We start from the raw sequence: 18,993 nt of genomic DNA, 5'->3' as shown, positions 1-18,993 counted from the left end.
CACCATTATCATATGAAAAGAGAAAAAAAACAAAACCAAAACAACCAAAAGGAAAGCAGCCCGGTATGTGGCTGAGATTCCAAATAACAACAGTGTGTGCAGCCTCATAAATGCTTCAGAATTGACCAAGAGGAAGCACGTTTCATGATGACACAATCTTGTTGCTGTAGTCATTCATCGAAGGGAAACTCCCACAGGAAAAGGCATAAAGCTGCTTAGGGAAGGCTAAGAAGCTGCTCAGCGGTAGTCAGTCAAACATTGGGTTAGATTCACACCAGAGCTAACATGAGCACCAGCCAAGGCCCTTTCCAATTTTCTTCTGGGTCCCTCAGGGGTAGTTCAGGGTGTGGTTTGGCCCAGCCAGGAACTGCTTTCAGACCGTCAAGTGCAGGTGGTGGTGCCAGCAGCACACAAACCTCCTTCTCCTCCGCCAGACCCCTCTGGCTGGCTGCTGGAGGAGTGGCACCTTGGGGAGGCTTCGGCGAGCACCATGGGGAAAGCATCTTCCTGGGTGGGAATGAGAAACAGACTATGCAAAACCTGAATGACCGTTTGGCTGCCTATCTGGACAAGGTCCGTTCCTTAGAAGCAGCTAATGCTCAGCTGGAAAGCTGCATCCTAGAGTGGCACAAGACAAAGTCTCACGGCAAGAGGCATGACTTCAACCAATACGAGCAAAACGTCACTGACATGCAAAGACAGGTAAGTCACAGCTGCAAGTAACTGTGTCATTCTATGCTTTTTTAAGAAATCCGGGTGCTCATTTATGCTGATGGCTTTCCTTTAAAGAAAGTTAAATAAAACCTTTTCAGTGCTAGAAATACTAATGCAAGTGGGTACAGGACCTGGGCATGAACATTCTTTGGGCTCCCAAGAAGGAGAGTGCGGTACTAGAAGGAAAGAAAGGTTGCAGATGGCAAAGGGGGGTTCTGCAAGAGCTGTAGCATAAAGGGGTTCATATGCTGCCAAGTGTTCATCTCTGTACATGAAACTGTGGTTGGAGTAACTACATCTGGCAGAAGCTGGTCTTTTTGACTGCACATGTATTCAAGCAAATTACAAAGCAGGCAAGCTGAAGAGCCTGCCTTCTTTCATGCGTGCTCTCTTTAGACATACTGTTGCATTTTGGTTCTTTGATTCCTGTGGTGGCAGACAATGAAACTACAGGAGTTTTGGGTCCAATGAGCTTATGTAATCAGATGGAAAAATACTTCATTGTAATTAAGAAAATAGCAGTGACAAATTCCTTGTGGATGTTTTCACTATAATTAAAAGGAGAATTTCTGGTTCCTGCCAGTCGTTAATATTAACATGCAACAGTAACTCTTTCAATCTCCCAAACTCACGTGTCTTCAAATTCAAGCATAGTATTAATCAGGATTCCTAATGAACATACTTAGCGCTGGAACCATCTGTGTGACTAATCAATGTCATTAACTTTACACAGCCATATGGGGCAAAACCCAAAGCTACTCCAAACACGGTGCTTTAGTTCCCGCTCTACTTTTTCTACCATGGTTACTTGGCATTCTCAAGACCCTAAGGAATGTTTTTCAAGAGGGTTTGGAGATGGCATTATCCTGCAGCTTTGGGGACTAAGGCCGGGGACTTAATCAAACTCCCTGCTCGATGTTAAATGTGTTGCCTCCAGGCAGAAGATGAGGCACTCTGACCACAGACAATGTGGAAGGAGAGCCAGAATTGTCATCACCTAGTTCTGTTTTAAGGATAAGGAAAGGTCATCTGTCTCCAGCCCTAGCACTTGAGCAGGGTTTTTTTAATTGATCCAGAGATAAAAACTTGTTCATCGAGAATATAAACGTGTTCACATTGATCTGGTGTTAATAAGACTTAGGAAGACAGACAGAAAGACTGAATAGTGCTGACTGGGGTAAAGCCTCACTTTTGAATAGGCTGTACCCAAACCACTTAATTTTAACCCTCACCACTTAAAGAGCTGTTGCTGGCTCCAGGCACCTGTGAGAGCCAGGGCTGTCCCGGCTGTGGTGCCCATGCTGGGAAGAGCTAGTGAAGGGTTATTTACAGGCGACAGCTCAGGGGTTTAACCCAGAATTTTTACTTTCTCTATAAATTATTGCAATTAGTACATGACAGCCAATAAAATGAGTGAAAATACAGCATCTCATTATTAACCATAATTAAAGCAAGCATTAATTAAAAAGGTGAAACTAATGGAGGACATAAAATGAAATCTAGACAAAATTTAGGTTCCTGCATCCAATAACTCGAAACATCTATGGCTGCCTAAACTTGGAGGCACATAATCATCTGTGTCCTGCATTTTGGTCCATGCTCTGCCCTGGATGCCTGAGTTCTGGACAAATGTGTCAGATGGAGCAACAAGTTGCCTGACTCCAGCCTGACTGCATTCGAACCCTGACACACAGTAAAACAGCAGCAGTTCTTCACGGGTCTCGTTCAAAGATTGATACCACTAAAGCAACAAACTGATTTACAGAACACTCAAGGAGCCAGGCTCAGTGCTGCTGGATAAAGGACACAAGAAGTCAGTGCAGGAAGGCTTCTTGATAAAACCCTGTTTGAGAAGGAATTTGAGTGTATTTCACATATAATAATGTGTGAGTTCTTAATGAGGTTAGCTGTAAGTTTGGGGGTTGATATTAGTGATGCATCCATATTCACGAGGGTTGTGGTGAAGAATTTTGTGTAATTCTAACCAGCAGAACAGCCACATGTGCAATGTGCTGTTGCTGGGATAGCAATGGGTGTCATCCAGCGAGTGACAGGACACTGACAACTGCTTTGATAGCACAGGCTCATAAAGCGTTTCTGTAACTGTTGCTTTGTTGCTTTTTGATTACGAAATGGCACAAAGTGGAAGAACTCACTTGTTGCTTCCTCAATGCCTTGTTACCTTCCATGGTAAAATACACCATTTTCTAGTGATGGATTCAAGAATTGCCTCTTCTCTGACAACAAATTCCAGGCAGCAACACATGATGGGGATTGTTACACTTCTTCAGCTGGCCTTGATCATGTCCCAGGGCAGGATTCGAGGTGTGCTGCTAATTGCTCAAGAATGTGCAGTCTGTTAACAGATTAGTGAAAACATTCCACAGGCACCTTCTTCTTTACAGCGAGAGGTAAACTTCTGACACTTCAGGACAATTTTGTCATTTCCTCATTTCTCTGTGATTCATTTAGGTGTGGGAAGTTTTACTCCAAGGTGCTGAGAGCTCTGTAAATGGCTAATGATTTCTGCACAGCCATAGCACACCTTGGTTTGCTATGTCAGTGCTGAGTGAAGGCAGCTCTTGAAACTGCAACCCTGCTTCTCCTTCCTCTGTGTTAGAAAAGGACGCAACATCCCTCAGTTATCGGATCCTACTAATTACATAGCAGTTCCTCCTAGAATTCTGTCAGAGATTTTGGCTGGAATGCTGAGGGGCTTGTATTCAGATCTATAGTTCAAAGATATTTCTGTTAACAGGGCTTACAAGCCTTTTCAGTGCCCGCAGAGTCCACTAAGTGAATGATGCCATGCACTCTCTCCTGCAACTTTTAGGGCAATTATCAACACCCCAAAGCAAAATCAGAAACCTGAATTAATCCCTCCACACTGCTGGAGGATTCAGTGTGTAACAGGAATAGGTGAATAGTTGGATGGACCATGACAACTACATGCTAGTGTTATTCTCAAAATGACAATCATGCAACTCCAGAGTAAGGCACATGGTAGACTGGAGGGCTCCTGCCATTCTTGTTGAGCCTCTGCACCCCACCACCACTGCAGCAAGGTGTCCCTATACAGGCTTACTGATTAGCATGGGATTCATTACAGCATTTAGGTTATATTCAGACACAGGTTAATGATTCTCACTGAAATTTGCCCTCAAGATGACCAAGGCTGCTCTTCCAGCTATGCTAACCAGAAACAAAATCAGTTCACAAAAAAGAGAGGAAGACAGTGATTGTTATTCTATAATATCCTGTGAAGTTTGTGTAACATTATTCATATCCTCTACCTAGCCAGGAATAAGAGGACTCATCCTGCTTCATATCCAGAAAAATTAGACATAGAGAAAAGTAAGATTATAGACAAAACCTGCATAAACATCTACGTGAATCAGGAAACTAAGCTGCTTTAATTCATGTATACTGTGTAACATGGGAATTCTACTGTTTAGATGCTTCCTACAAGCAGCAGGGAGTCTAACCCAGCACAGGTTATTCACCAGCACCACGGGGCAATGCTGAGTCTCCTGTTGGATTCTCTGTTTTCCAGATTGAGGATAGCAAGATCACCAATGCCAGTATCCTTTTACAAATTGATAACGCCAACATGGCATCTGAAGACTTCAGGCTCAAGTAAGCTCTTCTTTGGTTTCCTGATTAAGTTGGAAAGAGGGTTAAGCAAAATATGGCTTTTTCTAGATAATCCAATATGAAACTGATTTTAAGGAGGTTTTCTGGTGATACTGGGCAAATAAAACCGATGTAGAACAGGAAAAGAACCCAGAAAGGATAAAAAGGATGCAAAACCCACAAATGATTGCTGAACAGTCTTGAGTCACCCTGTTTATGATACTTAATTCAGGTCCTGAAGAGCAGGTTTTACAGCAGACACTTGATACTTGTGACAAAAGGCACTTAAAACTGTCACCTGGGAATACAAATTAACCCTTGCCTGCACTGCGCTTCCCCCTCCAGTCCCAATCCATTTCCTGTATGTATCACCTCTTCCGTCCAGCTCCGCAGGCAATACCTGTCCTGCAGTAACTTCTGCTCCCAAGTCTCCTCAGTCAGACTTCTCAGAAGTCATAAAGATTTGTCTTACTTTCAACAGATGATGAGGAGCTATTAAATAATCTCCCAGGTTTTGGTGATATTGTAGCAAACCTAAAGCCTCTGAGCACTGCAGCTCTGCCTGGCCTGGCCCTTCTTCCATTATCATTCAGCGGTGACACAAAAGGAAACTTGCAAAATGAGTCTGAGGGATTGAATGTAGAAAACCTACCAGAGCCCACAAAAATGAAGCAAAGCGAGAGATTTTGAGGAGCAAAAGTGCTTCATATACCTAAGGGAAGACATGGTGGTGTCTTTCGGACCACCTCACTACAAGTGGCAAACTGCAAGAGGTTAGAGGAATGTTAAGAACTGGCTCCCATTACATTATCCCTGTTTTCTGAAGGACTGAAAAGCGACCAGTTTGGAAAAACTATACCAAGCATTGATTGTTGATGCTGTTATCACATCTTCACTGGCAAATTTTGAGAAGCATGTTCTCAAAGCTTTCACGGTGAATGTTAAAATGCATGCAAAAAGGAAAATGAAAGAAAGAGCAATTATTTCCTGTGATATAGGAGGAATTGTGAGGAAGAAAGAATCCCAGTAATGAAACCCATCTGATTATTAAGACTATACAAGAATATTCAAAGAACATATATTAGAAACAGAATGTGTTTCCTTGGGTGCTTTGTTCTCTCTAGTTCCCTACATAGAAGACTCAAGCAAGCCGACTTCTTTTCCCTCCCAAAGGTATGAAGCAGAGAAGTCGCGCAGGCAGGGAGTGCAGCTTGATGTGGAGAACCTGCGGAAGGAGCTTGATGGCCTGACCATTATTACAACAGACCTGGAAATGGAAATCGAGGGCTTGAGAGAAGAGCACATCCTCAGGAGGAAAGGCCATGAGGAGGTAGGAAAAGCTCCACTTGGTAAAACCCTATCACATAAATCTTTGCTACCATGTAATTAACTTTGAGGAAGACCCACAGTCTATAAATGGGATGGATGATTCAGAACCAAACCGTGTTTCTACATAGGCCAATGAGAGTCAGATGAGGCACAAACTTTGTGCGCTACTTTATCCACTAACCTGGGATTTCAGAGAGGATAACATTGCTGTATTTTCTCCCACTCTTTCCTAGTCACCTATCCATCTGTCATACATAGCTAATAATCTCTTACATATTTGACAGAAATGTCCTCAGAAATACTTAGAAATACACACAGATTGCAAGTAAGTAGGAATTGTTAGTGCTTGCTGATGAGTTTTACTCATCACAGACTTTTTCCTCCACTCTGGATATCTCATTTCACACAATCACAGAGCACAGAGGAGTGGCTGAGGTTGGAAGGGACTCTCGAGTTCACATCAGCCAGCTGACCTGGCTAAACAGACCTTCATTCCAACAGGAATGGTTGCTGAATTCAAGTCAAACGATTTATTCTTGCAAAACCCTGACCACAGTCATTAGATAATACTACTAATTATCCAAAAACACACTGCTCTGCATCCTCCTGGAGCTATAGCCCCGTGGGCCCTGTTATTCCCACATATACAATACCACTGCTTGACACTGTTTTTCATTTTGCTTGATCAGACGTTGTTTTCAGTTATTACCTAAGGCAGAACCAAACATCCTACTCAGTATCTGCGGACTATTAGAATGGATAGTCGAGACACGAGGGTTACACAGCAGCAGGTGAAGCTGCCTTTGGCTGTAGTATCCTTATATCCTTATAGCCAACGATACTGCTGAACAGCTGGAATAAAAGAGTTCTTGGAAGCAGGGCAACCACCAGAGACATCGGTCCGGCCAGTTGATCTGCATTTTGGAGGCTGTGATGTCTTGATCTGCATTTTGGAGGCCGTGATGTCATACCCTGAAATGCTGCTTTGCCTGGGTGCTTGTGAAAATGGTACCTAGCACATAAGATTGTGCTACAGCAACAGGAATGTTCCCAGACCTGCTTGACTTGTCCTGTAATTATGTTGTTTACACAGTAATTATATGCTTTAATCCAATTATTCCTTTAACAATTACATAGAACTTTTACATTGCTCTCCTGTAAACTTACAGTTCCATAAATATTAACATACAGGGGAAGAAAGATGAAATTACTGTTAGATTTTCATCAAAGGTTTTGGGTTCCTAATAGTTAAATAAATAAAAAATGGCAGTGCTTCAGCAAGCATGTATCTGCCAGAGAAATTCTATGAAGAGATCTTCTCACATGTTTTTTATTGAGCTCTCTGGCACAGTTTTGCCAAAGGACCCGATGTAAGTCACTGGTTTAAGTCACATCACAGTGTTATTCATGTATCAATTCTCCAAATAGCATTAACTGAATATAGATAACAATTAACCTACCATAATGAAAAAATACTTGAGATATTGTGAGAGGGCGGAACTGAAGGAGACAAGACAGGGATGAAAACTTTCCACCTTCATAAACAAGTTTGCTTGTTTCCTCTGCTCATATATGAATAGAACATGGAAGCAAATCGCTCATCACAAGACTTCAAAGTCAATGTAAGAGTAAACGCAGCACCTCCCGAAGACTTAGCCAAGATTCTAGCAGAAATAAGAGAAGATTATGAAGCCATCATTGAAAAGAATCGTCAAAGCCTGGACAGCTGGTACAAGGAACAGGTAATGGCTGTTTTCTGCTCATTTCACAGCTGTTGCTGTATGTGACTGACCAAACTCAGAAAGCTTTTCTCTTGCCTTTGCTCCCTAGAGCACAGCAATGTCTCTGGCAGCAACCCCGAACCCAGAGCAGATACAGCGCAACGAGACTGAGATCAAGGATCTCACACGTACGTTACAGTCCCTGGATATCGAGCTGCAGGCACAGATGAGTAAGGTATCAACTGCAGACATCTCTGGCTGGTTACTTCATATATTCTCAGAAACAAGTCATGAACCAACTCTTCATTTAAACCCATAGTGCAGCACAACTTCACCGCAGTTATTAAAGTATCAGTGAAATTGCTGTGAAATTTGGACACTTGACTTTACCAGAATATGTAAAATAGATTTGAGACCATCGACAAGAAGGGAAAACTTTTTGTCTCTTCTTAGAACAAAGAGATACTATCATGGCATAGCTGACTCCATGATCTAGAAAGAAAAAGTGGCCTAGAAGTCAGATAGTAGTACAATTTCGTATTTATAACCCCTATTATAATACATGAAATAAATGAACTGTGAAAATGATGGGAAATCTTCAAAAGTGTTACTCAGCTCTTGTATGGTTCAAGCTCACATAGTCATGGCTTGGAGACTTCAGAGTAATTCTGGGCAGTAAACGCAAGACAGACAAAGAGTCACCAGTTCCAGGGGCGCAGCCTGTGAGCAGAACCACACAGGGGTAAATCACTCAGGTTTTGCCTCTCATTATGCACACACGACACAGCCTTATGATCCTGCTGTCTTCACAGGAATAGTCATGCAAATGTCTGAGTGTTTAAATTACCACAGTCTTAATTTTGCAATCTTCTAGCTAGAGACCAAATTTGCTGGCATTTCTGCCTTGTGACTACCACATAAACACTAATCATGGTATTGGTATTATCTGCTCCGTCAGAAACACATGCTGGAAGATACCTTGGCTGACACTCGGAATTACTACGCTGTTGCACTTCAAAACATGCAGCAGATCATTTCCAAATGTGAGGAAGACCTAAGCCAGGTTCGTCATGACATTAAGCAGCAAAATAACCAATACAAGGTTCTTCTTGGGATCAAAACCCGCCTGGAGAAGGAAATTTCCACGTACCGCCTGCTGCTGGAAGGGAATGCTGACGGGTAAGGCAGAGCCGCCTGGACTGGAACAGATGAGAAGAGAGTTCTCATATTCGGGTTATTTATTTGTTTGTTTGTTTATGCTTAATCAAAGCTTGTGAGTTCCAGCCTACATCAAGGGTTGGTATTTTAATGGGATGGATCATAATAAAAAGCCTGAACCACTTGGCACACAGAGAAACCTGTATCCATGGGATTGGGATTACCTAAATTAATATCACTTTTCATTAAAGAAAAAAACCACTCTACATTCCCACAGCATGCCTGCCTCAGCAAAGGAGAAAATGCCAAGTTCAGTAAAATTCAGAGCCATTTCCTGTATTTCAAACAAATTCTAGATCAAAAAGAAGCCTGAAGACAAGTTTCAATTTTTTTCTGGCTGGTCACAAGCACACAAATGGGCAGAGCACATTCCAACACTGATGCTGGCTGCCCTCCCCATCCCTGCCCTGCCTGAAGCCTCTGCCTGCAGCAATCCTGGAGCCTCTACTGCTTATTCTCTCACCTTGTATACAGAGTATTGTCTTCTTTACCCAAAATCAGAACAAGGAAGCTTAGCAGCCTTTAGAGCTGACAGTCTCAGAGAGGCAGCAGCACAGCACCAATTACACAGTTATTTGTCAGAAGCCAAAGGTGGATCAGGTTAAGGAACTCCTAACACAGGCAGAATAGGGCAGCTGCCCACAGCAGAACAACAGCCAGTGTCCACAGGACTGGCTTCAGGTCAGAATATCAGTACCTGAGACTACCCCAAGAAGAAAAATTCTCGTGGTGTGAAAGCATTATGTTTCTCTTTTCCCGGTGGTGGGAGGTCTCCTTAGAATCAGCGAGCAGAAGGGGATGGAGAACTTCTGGAAATCAGCGTAATCATTATTTTTTCTCTGTTCCATTATCTTTACAGGATCGCAAGAAAATGTGACGCAAGAGCTAAAGGTAAAAGCCCCCTATTTTGTTCTCTATAGACTCTCCATTATTGTTATTTCCAATCAGATTCTACTCAGAATAATGTTACCCTTCCATGACTGAGCTGTGAAAGGTTTTCAGACCAGTTATTGTGCATGCAGGTCATATTAGAAAATAACTCCCATGGTCCTGTGAAGGGCTGCACCTCAGAGCATGTTCTGCTGGGGCTGCCCACTCACGGAGTACCTTCAGACTGACCTCTGCTACCCAAACACAAGTGCAAAGCTCAGACTCAGGACTAAAGCTTTAATGGCATAGGAGGAGGCACAGAGACTCCATTTAGTGACTAAAACTGTGTTAGGGCTTGAGAGCGAACAGTAAATCTGCATGTCTGGAAACTCACATTCCAGCACGAGCATGACCTACAGACATGTAGGAGAATCTGCTCTGAAGTTAGATTTGCATTGGCTGGGATGGAGCTGCGTTATTCATTTGCCCTGACCTGGACAAGACTCGGGATGACTTTCTGGCAGTACATTTCACAAAGAGCAGTATTAAGTATTGACCTAAAGGGCAACATGTAAAGATAAATCAGTTGAGGAGGTAGCTGGTAAATGACTGTAAATGAAGCTTTCCCTGCATCAGCTTCTCTCAGCATTGCTTCTTGTCTAATTCAGCTCTCTTCTTCTTTCAGAACACGCTGGGCTGACCAAACGAAAGATCAAAGCAATTGTCCATGACAGTGTGAATGGGCAGGTGGTGTCCTCCACCATTAATGAGATCCACTAGCAAGCATGAAGTAGAAAGGTCTGCTGACTCCTGGCTTTCTCGGCAGCCTGAGCTCCAACAACCCTTCTGTGCACCTATGTGCTGTATGTTGGTCTCCCTGTGTGTAAAACAGGGATCCTATTGTGAGCTCTCTCCTCCCATGGTGTGCAGCCCAATGATCAAAGGTGCCCTACAGAGTTAAGTAGAGCTGATATTGTAAATTTAAAGAGCTTTTAGTCATCAAAATGCCAAAGAAAAGCTATTCAATGAAAACGACTGGCTGAGCTGGTAATATATGTATTATGCACATCTCACTGGGGCATGAATCTCCATCTGTGATTCATTTATTGCTCTGCAAATTAACTATAATTTAAAGTGAATAATCTCTCAGCTTTTCTCCTGGTCCTATGTTTCTCAGCATATACCTCACTGCAGCCAATAAATTCTTTTCCATTACTTGTTCTGGTCATTGGAATTTCCTATTTTGCTTTTTCTTACACATGCACCAGCCCCAAGTGGCAGGTTACTGACATAGGTCAGGAATGCAGAAATCTCATTGTTTCAGGAGGTATAAAATTGGAAGGACACAACAAAGAAGACAAGAAGTGACAAAAGGCATACGTGACATTTGCATAAGCAAAACTATTAGACTTCCCTATACACAACATTTCAATGTCACCATTTAAAACAGCATTATTAGTAGCATCATTGTAAAGTACACTCACTTTACTGCAGCAGTCACCTCAGAAACATTTCTTTGTTCTTCAGCTTTAGAGAAATTTTCTGCAACTGCCTTTACACCCCTTCCTTTAGAGATCACAAACACTTTTCCAGATACTCTCATTTTTCCTCACTGACACATTTAATTCAAAAAGCCATTTCAGTTATTTGCTTTCACATTAACGTTCCCTGGGTTTGATGATGGGCTCGGTGGTCAGGACAGACTGCTGTATGCAGCGTGAAGAGCAAGGAAGAGGTCCAAATGCTTAAGCCAAGTTCAAGCTTCTCCACCTTTCTCCCATCAGCCCAAGCACTGCCCAGCAGGAGACCCTCATAGCGACAGAACTCCCAGTGATACACAAAGCCAAAAACTGAGCAAGAAAAAGAGGACTATTATTAGGCCTCTTAGAGGAAGACTGTAAAGCAGAACCAAGAGAGACAAAACGGAGCACAGTGAATGTCTGTACAGATTTGCATTCCAAAGTCAATGTCTGCATATAAACCAGTGTGTTCAGGGCAGTCTCATATTCATGAGCAAAACTGTCATTGTGCTCTTTCATACCCACTCCTAAGGCACTCTCAGGCAGGATTCTGGCTCCCAGCTTTCCTTTGAAACAAGGCTCACAAAAGAAAGTGAAAATTTCAAAGAAAATGCAGATTTATTACAAACAAAGTCCATCTCTGTGATACAATGCTTTCCTACTGGCATGTTAGGACCAGCTCAGGATTCCCCTTTGCCCCCCCCCCCCCTCCAACTCTCCACCCTTGTTGCACAAAGAGATCCCAAAAGCATTGAATGGATTACCTAATGGTTTCTTTAAATTGGGTAAAACTTGTAGTACAGGATTAGTAACTCTTGGCTAATTAACAATGTCCTTCCTTATGGCTTACCAGATTCAACAAGCCAGACCTGGTGTTCGCAGCATCTGGACAGAATATGCCCAGGTTTTCTTGAACAGTTTTCTCTGTTATTTAAAGCCTTATTCCTTTATCACATTTACAGAGCATAACACCATTGCTGTGATACAAGTAATTATTATTATTTCCAAATCAAAGAGAAGTATCTCTGCTTTGTGCTAGGTTCTGCTTGTGGTAAACTACAAGAAAGAAGGAAAAACAAAAAATGGACATGCTTTATAGAACACACAGTTAACATTCCTGAGCAATGCATTGCCTTTACTCACGCCCTAGTGTCCCCTCACACAGTGGTGGAGATGCTGCACACTCCAGTGTTAGGCCTGGCTACACTCCCAATGGCACTGTAGCAGAATTCCCCTTCCACACCACTTCCCTGATGGCTTTAACCTTCTCTCACCCCTGAGTCGATGCATTCTGTAATGGTCAGACCAGCACAGCTCACACCGACCTCACCGTTTGCTCTGTTTAACAAGCACCAGTACAGGGCCATAGATCTAACACATGAAGTAAACCAGGCAGTCCTTAGACATACAAGCACTACTTACACTACATTCTGGTTTCTAAATAAAAGCAGTATTCTGTGGCAAAAGTGGGTTATGTCTGGAGGATTTTTCGTGGCTTTAGAATACTCTGTAGAACTGCCGATTTCCTTTCTGTTCCAGTTTATGATACCATGTCCCCAGCCACATGCTGCCCTGTATCTACTGGTTATTCACTATTTCGGAACTTGTGTTCTGGCAGATAAGCTATGCTTTTCTAAATGTATTAGGGTATGTCTGCACCCTACATAATAACTAATGATACTTATATTTACCACTTGCATGCACTGGTACCATTCTATTCTCATAACATGCCGAGAGATGAAGTTAGGGAGATAATGAAGGGGGGTAATATTATCATTCCCATTTTATTGCTTGAGAAACTGGAAAAGAGATGACACAAGTTGCTCAAGGCTGCAGAGAAAGTCACTGATAGAGACTAAATGAGACTTCATCACTTCACAGCTTCTACTTACCCAGCTATTAGATAATATAACTTCCCCAAGAGCCATTCCCCAGTTACTGCAACACTTTCTGTACCTGATGGCACAGAAGAGAGAACTTGATGGATTCATTTCCAGCATGTACTGCTGGGCAAGACGCTGCACACTGATGATGTTCTTCAATGTGCATGTGCCAATAGCCCTACTCATCAGTCCATACAGAGCACTGGGCCTGGGTGCCTTTGGTGATGCTGTACTGTTTGTGGGACTTTAAAAAAGAGATGGCGTACATGCTCCCTTCTCTTAGTCTCAGATCAGTGTCTTGAAGGAAAGGAAACCTTAAGGAGTGTGATTCTGTATTGCTTGAAAAATAGTTTTATTAATTCTTTGTATTAAAACTGATTAAACTCCAATAGCTGGGATTTATTCTACTTCAGTACTAAATATACACAGAAGTGCTGCATCAACATCAAGGCAGTGACTGACCCAGGCCCAAAGAAACTGCAGTTCTAAAATTCTGGAGTATCACGCAAAATAACCCTCTTAAGGTGAATGTATACCATTTCCCATAAATGGAATAGGATAACAAAAAAATATCAAGAGAAGAGAATGTCCTTTCTAAGTCTAAAGGAATGATGTAACAATACTCCTGCAAACTAACAAGCCACAGGAGCTCACAGTCTATAAAAGGAGGCTGAAACCATCCGCATTCACAAATCACTGCTTGTAGTTTCACCTGCCATTTAAGGAAGTCCTGCACTAAATAATCCTCCAAGGTGATTTATAACAGACTTGACTGCACTCCAGGACATGTATGAGTCAGAGCTCATTTCACTTGTAGAAATGGTAAAACTTATTAAGGTATATTACAATACGCAGCTTTGGTAAGTGAATTGTTGATCCCCTGGAAGAAGTCTGCAATGAGGTAATGCCACAGTGGTTTGTGCTATTAATCACACATTCCTTCTGGTGATGTGGCCACACATTGGCAGGTTTCTTTCTTATTTATGAACAAGACATTTCTGTAGAATGCAAAATTTCTGCTTTCTGCTGCCTTGTTAATCCAGGTGCAGAGTTAATGAAGTCGTTTCAGAAAGAAGAAAAGAGAATCCAGCATTTACAGCACTGCTAAAACCACTGTTCACATGCTATTATTGAAGGAGAGAGAATAGGTAGAAGAGCCGGTAAAACATTTCACAATGTCCACACCCTGACCTATAAAGGTTTCTACAGTTTTGCTGGGAGATGCCTGGTCCTGTGGATGAATCATTTAGAAAAGGGAAGGATCTATAAACAGGGAAGCAAGGGAAGAATAAGGCTTGAGAGGCCTACACCCCCCCATCCGCCTCATGTCCAGAATTATACGCCAAAAGCATCTTAACTATTGACTGTACTCGTACTTCTGGCTCTGTGAAATGACGTGAATTTTCAGGATGCATTGCTTCCTCAGAATTCCTTCCTCAGTCCATTTTTTCATTCCTTTTCAATGTGGATTCTTGAGGTACTTTTAACTGTAGGACCACAGTGAAATGAGCCTCTTAAGCCACACATCCCGGGGCTGGCATAAAAAATAGTTTGCCCAAATATTGTATTAAACAGAAGCATCAACATCTTACAGTCTGCTGCCCCTGTGACAACAGCTCATAGCACTAGACATGACCTAATGGTGAAGCAGGTGCATGGCTGCTCCTTCTGGACATATTAATTTGCCTTTTGAAAGTTTGAATATGCATCAGAAGCTTAAAGGCATAAAATCATAACATCAGCTGTGGCGAAGGCACTTTCAATAACTATCTAGACTTCAGGGGTAATTGTTTTTTGCTTCCCAACATCCTAAGGACAAGTCAAAAGGACATTCGATAGGCTGCTATTAGGCCCTATAGAAAGCAATGAAAACGAGGAATATCATTTGAGAAACACGTACTTGAATTGAGAGGAATAATTATTTGGAGCAGGCAGGGAAAAGAAGGAGGAACAAACCAGCTGCAGGAGCTGACAACTCTACAGTGCTTCTCTGGAGCAGACACTCATAGTCTGCTGCTCTTAGAGACAAAGTCCCTGCGCCGACTCAGCCCGGCAGCCCTGCAGCACGCACACAAGACATTAAAGCACGAAATGCATAAAACAAACACACTGGAAGCAATTCAGCTACCAAGACATTCTGTGAGTTTACACGTTCCACTGGAAATAACATTGCTGCTATGCAGGAAAAAAAAAAAAAAAGACGTAAAAACAAACCCAAAGAAACCTTTTCTTTCATGTCTAGAGTTTACTGCTCACTAAAAATTAAGATACTCAAGCATTAGTCACAAAGGAAAGGGCATAATTCAAAGGAATAATGCACATACACGTCCTTAGAAATTCAGCTTTCAAGATTTAGACAGCTGTATAGTACTTGTTGCCACCGCTTACAAGCTCACTGCCATACACAAGGCTGAACTCCCGTAATTACAGCTCGTGGCTGGGAAGAGAAATATTACTTCAAACATTTGGCCACAAGAGTTATGCAAAATATTTTTCTTCTGGATAGAGGCGCAGAAAAGTGGGTAATATGTGAAATTCTGTTATGTAATCTGTGAATTTCATTAACCGCGCTCAGGTTCCAGCACGGAGCCTCCAGCCGCAGCAAGCACCACGCAGATGCGAACGCGGAGCTCTTTCTGAAGGCGTGTGGTGGCCCCTAGTGACAACCGGGCGGATGCACACCAGGCCCCGGCCCCGGGGCAGGCGCTGCGGCGGATCCTCTCCTGTTGGTGGTACCTGTGCCCCCTACGAGGCTCCTAAGACCGTGTCTAACCGGAAATCTGCTCAAGTATTTCTGTAATGGCCATTCCCAAAAGCGCACAGCCTTCTCCAGGGCAGTACGGAGATGGATTTTCAGCCTGTTTTCGTTCTTGCCCTGTTGTTGTTTGGATACCTGATACACAGATCCTGAACCTGGGACAGTATTTCTGCCCGGGCAAAAACTCCTGACAATTTTACTCTGCAAATATACCCTTGAAAACGAAAGGAGTTTCTCCTGATTCGCGGGTTCCGACATGACCCAAGTCAGGTCCCTAACACACAAGGTTTGGGTTTTATAAAAGCTAGCAAAAAGAAAATGGACACAAAGGTGAATATAGGCAGGACAGCGTGTGAGTGTGTGTGACTGTCTCCTCTGCTGTGCTATCAGTGTGTGCATATATTTGCACAAGGCCATGAAAATCCTATTTGCTTACTGAACCAGATAAATAAGTAATATTTTCTCACGCATACGGAACTATTCCAACATTGCAGAACTGAGAAAAGCAGGAAGCTGGAATATTCTGCAGCTTGCTGGCCTTCTCATTCCACTGAGCCCTCAGCTGCACGTAACTTTTACAAGGGGAAAAGATCTGCCTGGCAGTCTGTTAGATTGTATTAGAGCTGATACTAATGATCCTTTTAGGGGAGAAAAAGAGAAGGTTCATTTGTATGGCCTGGAGCTGTTGTTGTTGGCACTGAAATGCGATCCTGCTGGAGGAGAGCAGCCGGGACAGGAAAGGCAGCTCCTCACTTTATTTTCAGCTTGTGGCTGGGGAAGGATGTAACCAACCCATGCCTTGTGCACCACTCCAAGATCTGGAACGCATCTTCAAGTATCACGCTATTTGATTTTAAGTTTGTTTTCAGGATGGAGGATTGTCCTAAGTACTTATTTTTTCACTCATTTCAAAAAATAGTAATTTTAAATCCTATCTACATGAAAAATTCACTCAGATTTTCCCCTAAAAGCTCATCTTACAACTGCTCCCTTGACTGTAAACCACTTGTCTGGCACAGATCAGGAAGCAACTTCTCACAAGTAAGTTAAGAAGAGGAAGGGAATTTCTCAGACACAGAAGTATTAAATACTGAAATACGGCTGGAATACTGAACAAGTAATTCCTCTTCCTTGACTGGACACTGTACAGTGGAAGTCTTTCAGGCCTGTATTGTCAGAGATCTTTTTCCTTCAGTCAGCCAAAAGAAAAGCGATGTTTCACCTAAAGGCAGCCCAAATGCAGAACCAAAGCCAGGTGTGTCTTTTTATCTTGAGCTCTCAAGTCTGGTTGCCCATGACTGGTTAGTGAAGGTGAGTAATACTAAATGGCATGCACGTATTATCATAACCCTGCAAGACTTATTTTTGCTGCTCTCCAAGACACATTAAACTTATGTCTCACAGGTGATATTTCAATTGATTACTGTTGCCATGAATGTTTTATTATCAGTACACACAAAGCATTCGCCAAGCACGTCACTGACAGGAAGTGTTACACATGATCAGGGATTGTCCTCTGCAGAGCATTCACAACCCAGTTGTGAGTTGGAAACTGCACTGCTGAACTAAAGCACCAGCAAAGGGTTAACAGCCCTTCTTCAGCACTGATCAAAACTGCAGACATCAGACAGTTTTAAATTGCTCAACATCGATTTGAATAACTTACTGTTACAACCAATATCATTTAAAAACAGTAACAGGAAGACAGCCATTATTCTTGCAGATAATACCTGGGCATAGTCCATCCTCCAATGGAGCTGGTAGCTGCTCCCAAGGATGGAGCTGTGAGGAGCCACTTGCCCTCAGCCTATCTGGGTCTTGCCTTGCTCCCAGGTACTGGTGTGCACTCCTACAGTCACCAGTGATTTATACAACCCATCACAATATTCCATGAAAAAAACTGTTGAAATAAAAAAAGAAACCAGAAGCAAAGCCCACCTGCGGTGTGAATGATGCCTATCCTGGTCTTCATAATATTCTTACAAATATTCTGGCTTACTTTTTAGAACAGATGCATCCACAAAATGCTAAGTCCAGAGAAATTGTCACTTAACAATTTGGAGAACGCTAAGAAAATTCAGCCCAATAACCTGGGTGTCTGCACAACACGACTGATCCGTGTTTCCAGTTGCATTCGCCTGGAGCACTTTTGCTTAATAGTCAAAAGAATTCTGGAAGGAAAATAATTATTGAAGGTTCAGCTTGACCTAAAGTACCAGATCCAGAACACAAGGCAAACGCCTGCCCTAATCCTGATTCCATTTCAATTCAGATCACTGTATTGGTGAAGTTAGAAGAAAGTTTAAGGAATGCTTAAGTATCAGTGAATTTTACTTCTCTGTCAATTTAAAATGTACTTTTATGCTATTCTTACATTTCTAAATAGTATCCAGCTTCTGTATATTTCAAGCATCTGCACTAAGGTACTAACACACCCAGATGGCTTTTGCTATTCAAACTACACAGCTGCTTCTCCATACAGAGCTGGGATAGTTGTGAATACACAGATTAGGAATTTGACCCACACGCAAAAGCCAATCTTGACCTGTTTGCATTCTAGGCAAACATGAAAGTTGATAACCTTTGCTATTTGCTCAATAAAAAATAAAAAAATAAATGGAATTTTCAAGTGGTATTCTTAGGAAAAATACCATCCAGGTAACATGGAATGTAATTTTACTAAATATTAAAAAGAAGCATGTTTACTTTATCATGAAACACTGCCAGAGATGTAGGCAGTGAAATACAGAGCCAAGAGATGCAACTGTAGCAAGATCTCTTGCTGTATTCCTCTTGAAGCTCTAGAGGTGTAAACTCTGCCCTACTAACACAATCAATTCTTACTCATTCTGAGTATTTTTAATGAACTAAAGATTGAGTTTCTATAGTGACAGGCCAGATGATATGACTAGTGTACTTTGGTTTCAACTGTCATAAATGTTTCTCATTATCAGTTACACCCAAAGAAGTTCAAGGTCCACAGACAATCCACAGCATCCTCCTGCAGTAAAGTCCTGCCCTGAATGCTAATCACTATGGCCTGGCAGATGCCTGTTCTCAGAAGAACCAAGTACAACAGCTTCACTCTTTGCCTTAATATCCTCAGAAACCTGAGGATGCTTCCAGTATACAGTTTAATGCCCCCAAAGCTTAGTATCTCACCAATTTCCTTGCCCCAAGGTTGAGTAGCAGCTGTGCTCACCAGTACAAGCAATACATGTTCATTGTTCTAACTAACATTAATAATGCACTAGAGTACTGGCAGTGCAATGGAAACTTGTTCTGCTCTAATTTGGGCTTCCAGGAGGGCTGGAAGGTCATTATGCTGGAAGCTTGATCTCAATGCC

At 42.3% G+C, this 18,993-nt stretch overlaps 1 protein-coding gene across 1 annotated transcript; it reads left to right on the top strand.

The window, feature by feature from the left end:
• The first annotated feature begins 248 nt into the window (after positions 1–248).
• On the top strand, positions 249–10,738 carry LOC136023912 (keratin, type I cytoskeletal 23-like). The gene is made up of 8 exons (XM_065698916.1): positions 249–702; positions 4,268–4,350; positions 5,521–5,677; positions 7,257–7,418; positions 7,507–7,632; positions 8,356–8,576; positions 9,475–9,506; positions 10,171–10,738. Exons 1-8 carry the CDS (start codon positions 286–288, stop codon positions 10,263–10,265), a joined length of 1,293 nt encoding a protein of 430 aa, XP_065554988.1. The 5' UTR covers positions 249–285; the 3' UTR covers positions 10,266–10,738.
• The last annotated feature ends 8,255 nt before the right edge of the window (positions 10,739–18,993 follow it).

The sequence above is a fragment of the Lathamus discolor genome, chromosome 20 (assembly GCF_037157495.1).
Source record: "Lathamus discolor isolate bLatDis1 chromosome 20, bLatDis1.hap1, whole genome shotgun sequence".
NCBI lineage: Eukaryota > Metazoa > Chordata > Aves > Psittaciformes > Psittacidae > Lathamus > Lathamus discolor.
This window is presented reverse-complemented; position numbering and strand designations above follow the sequence as displayed.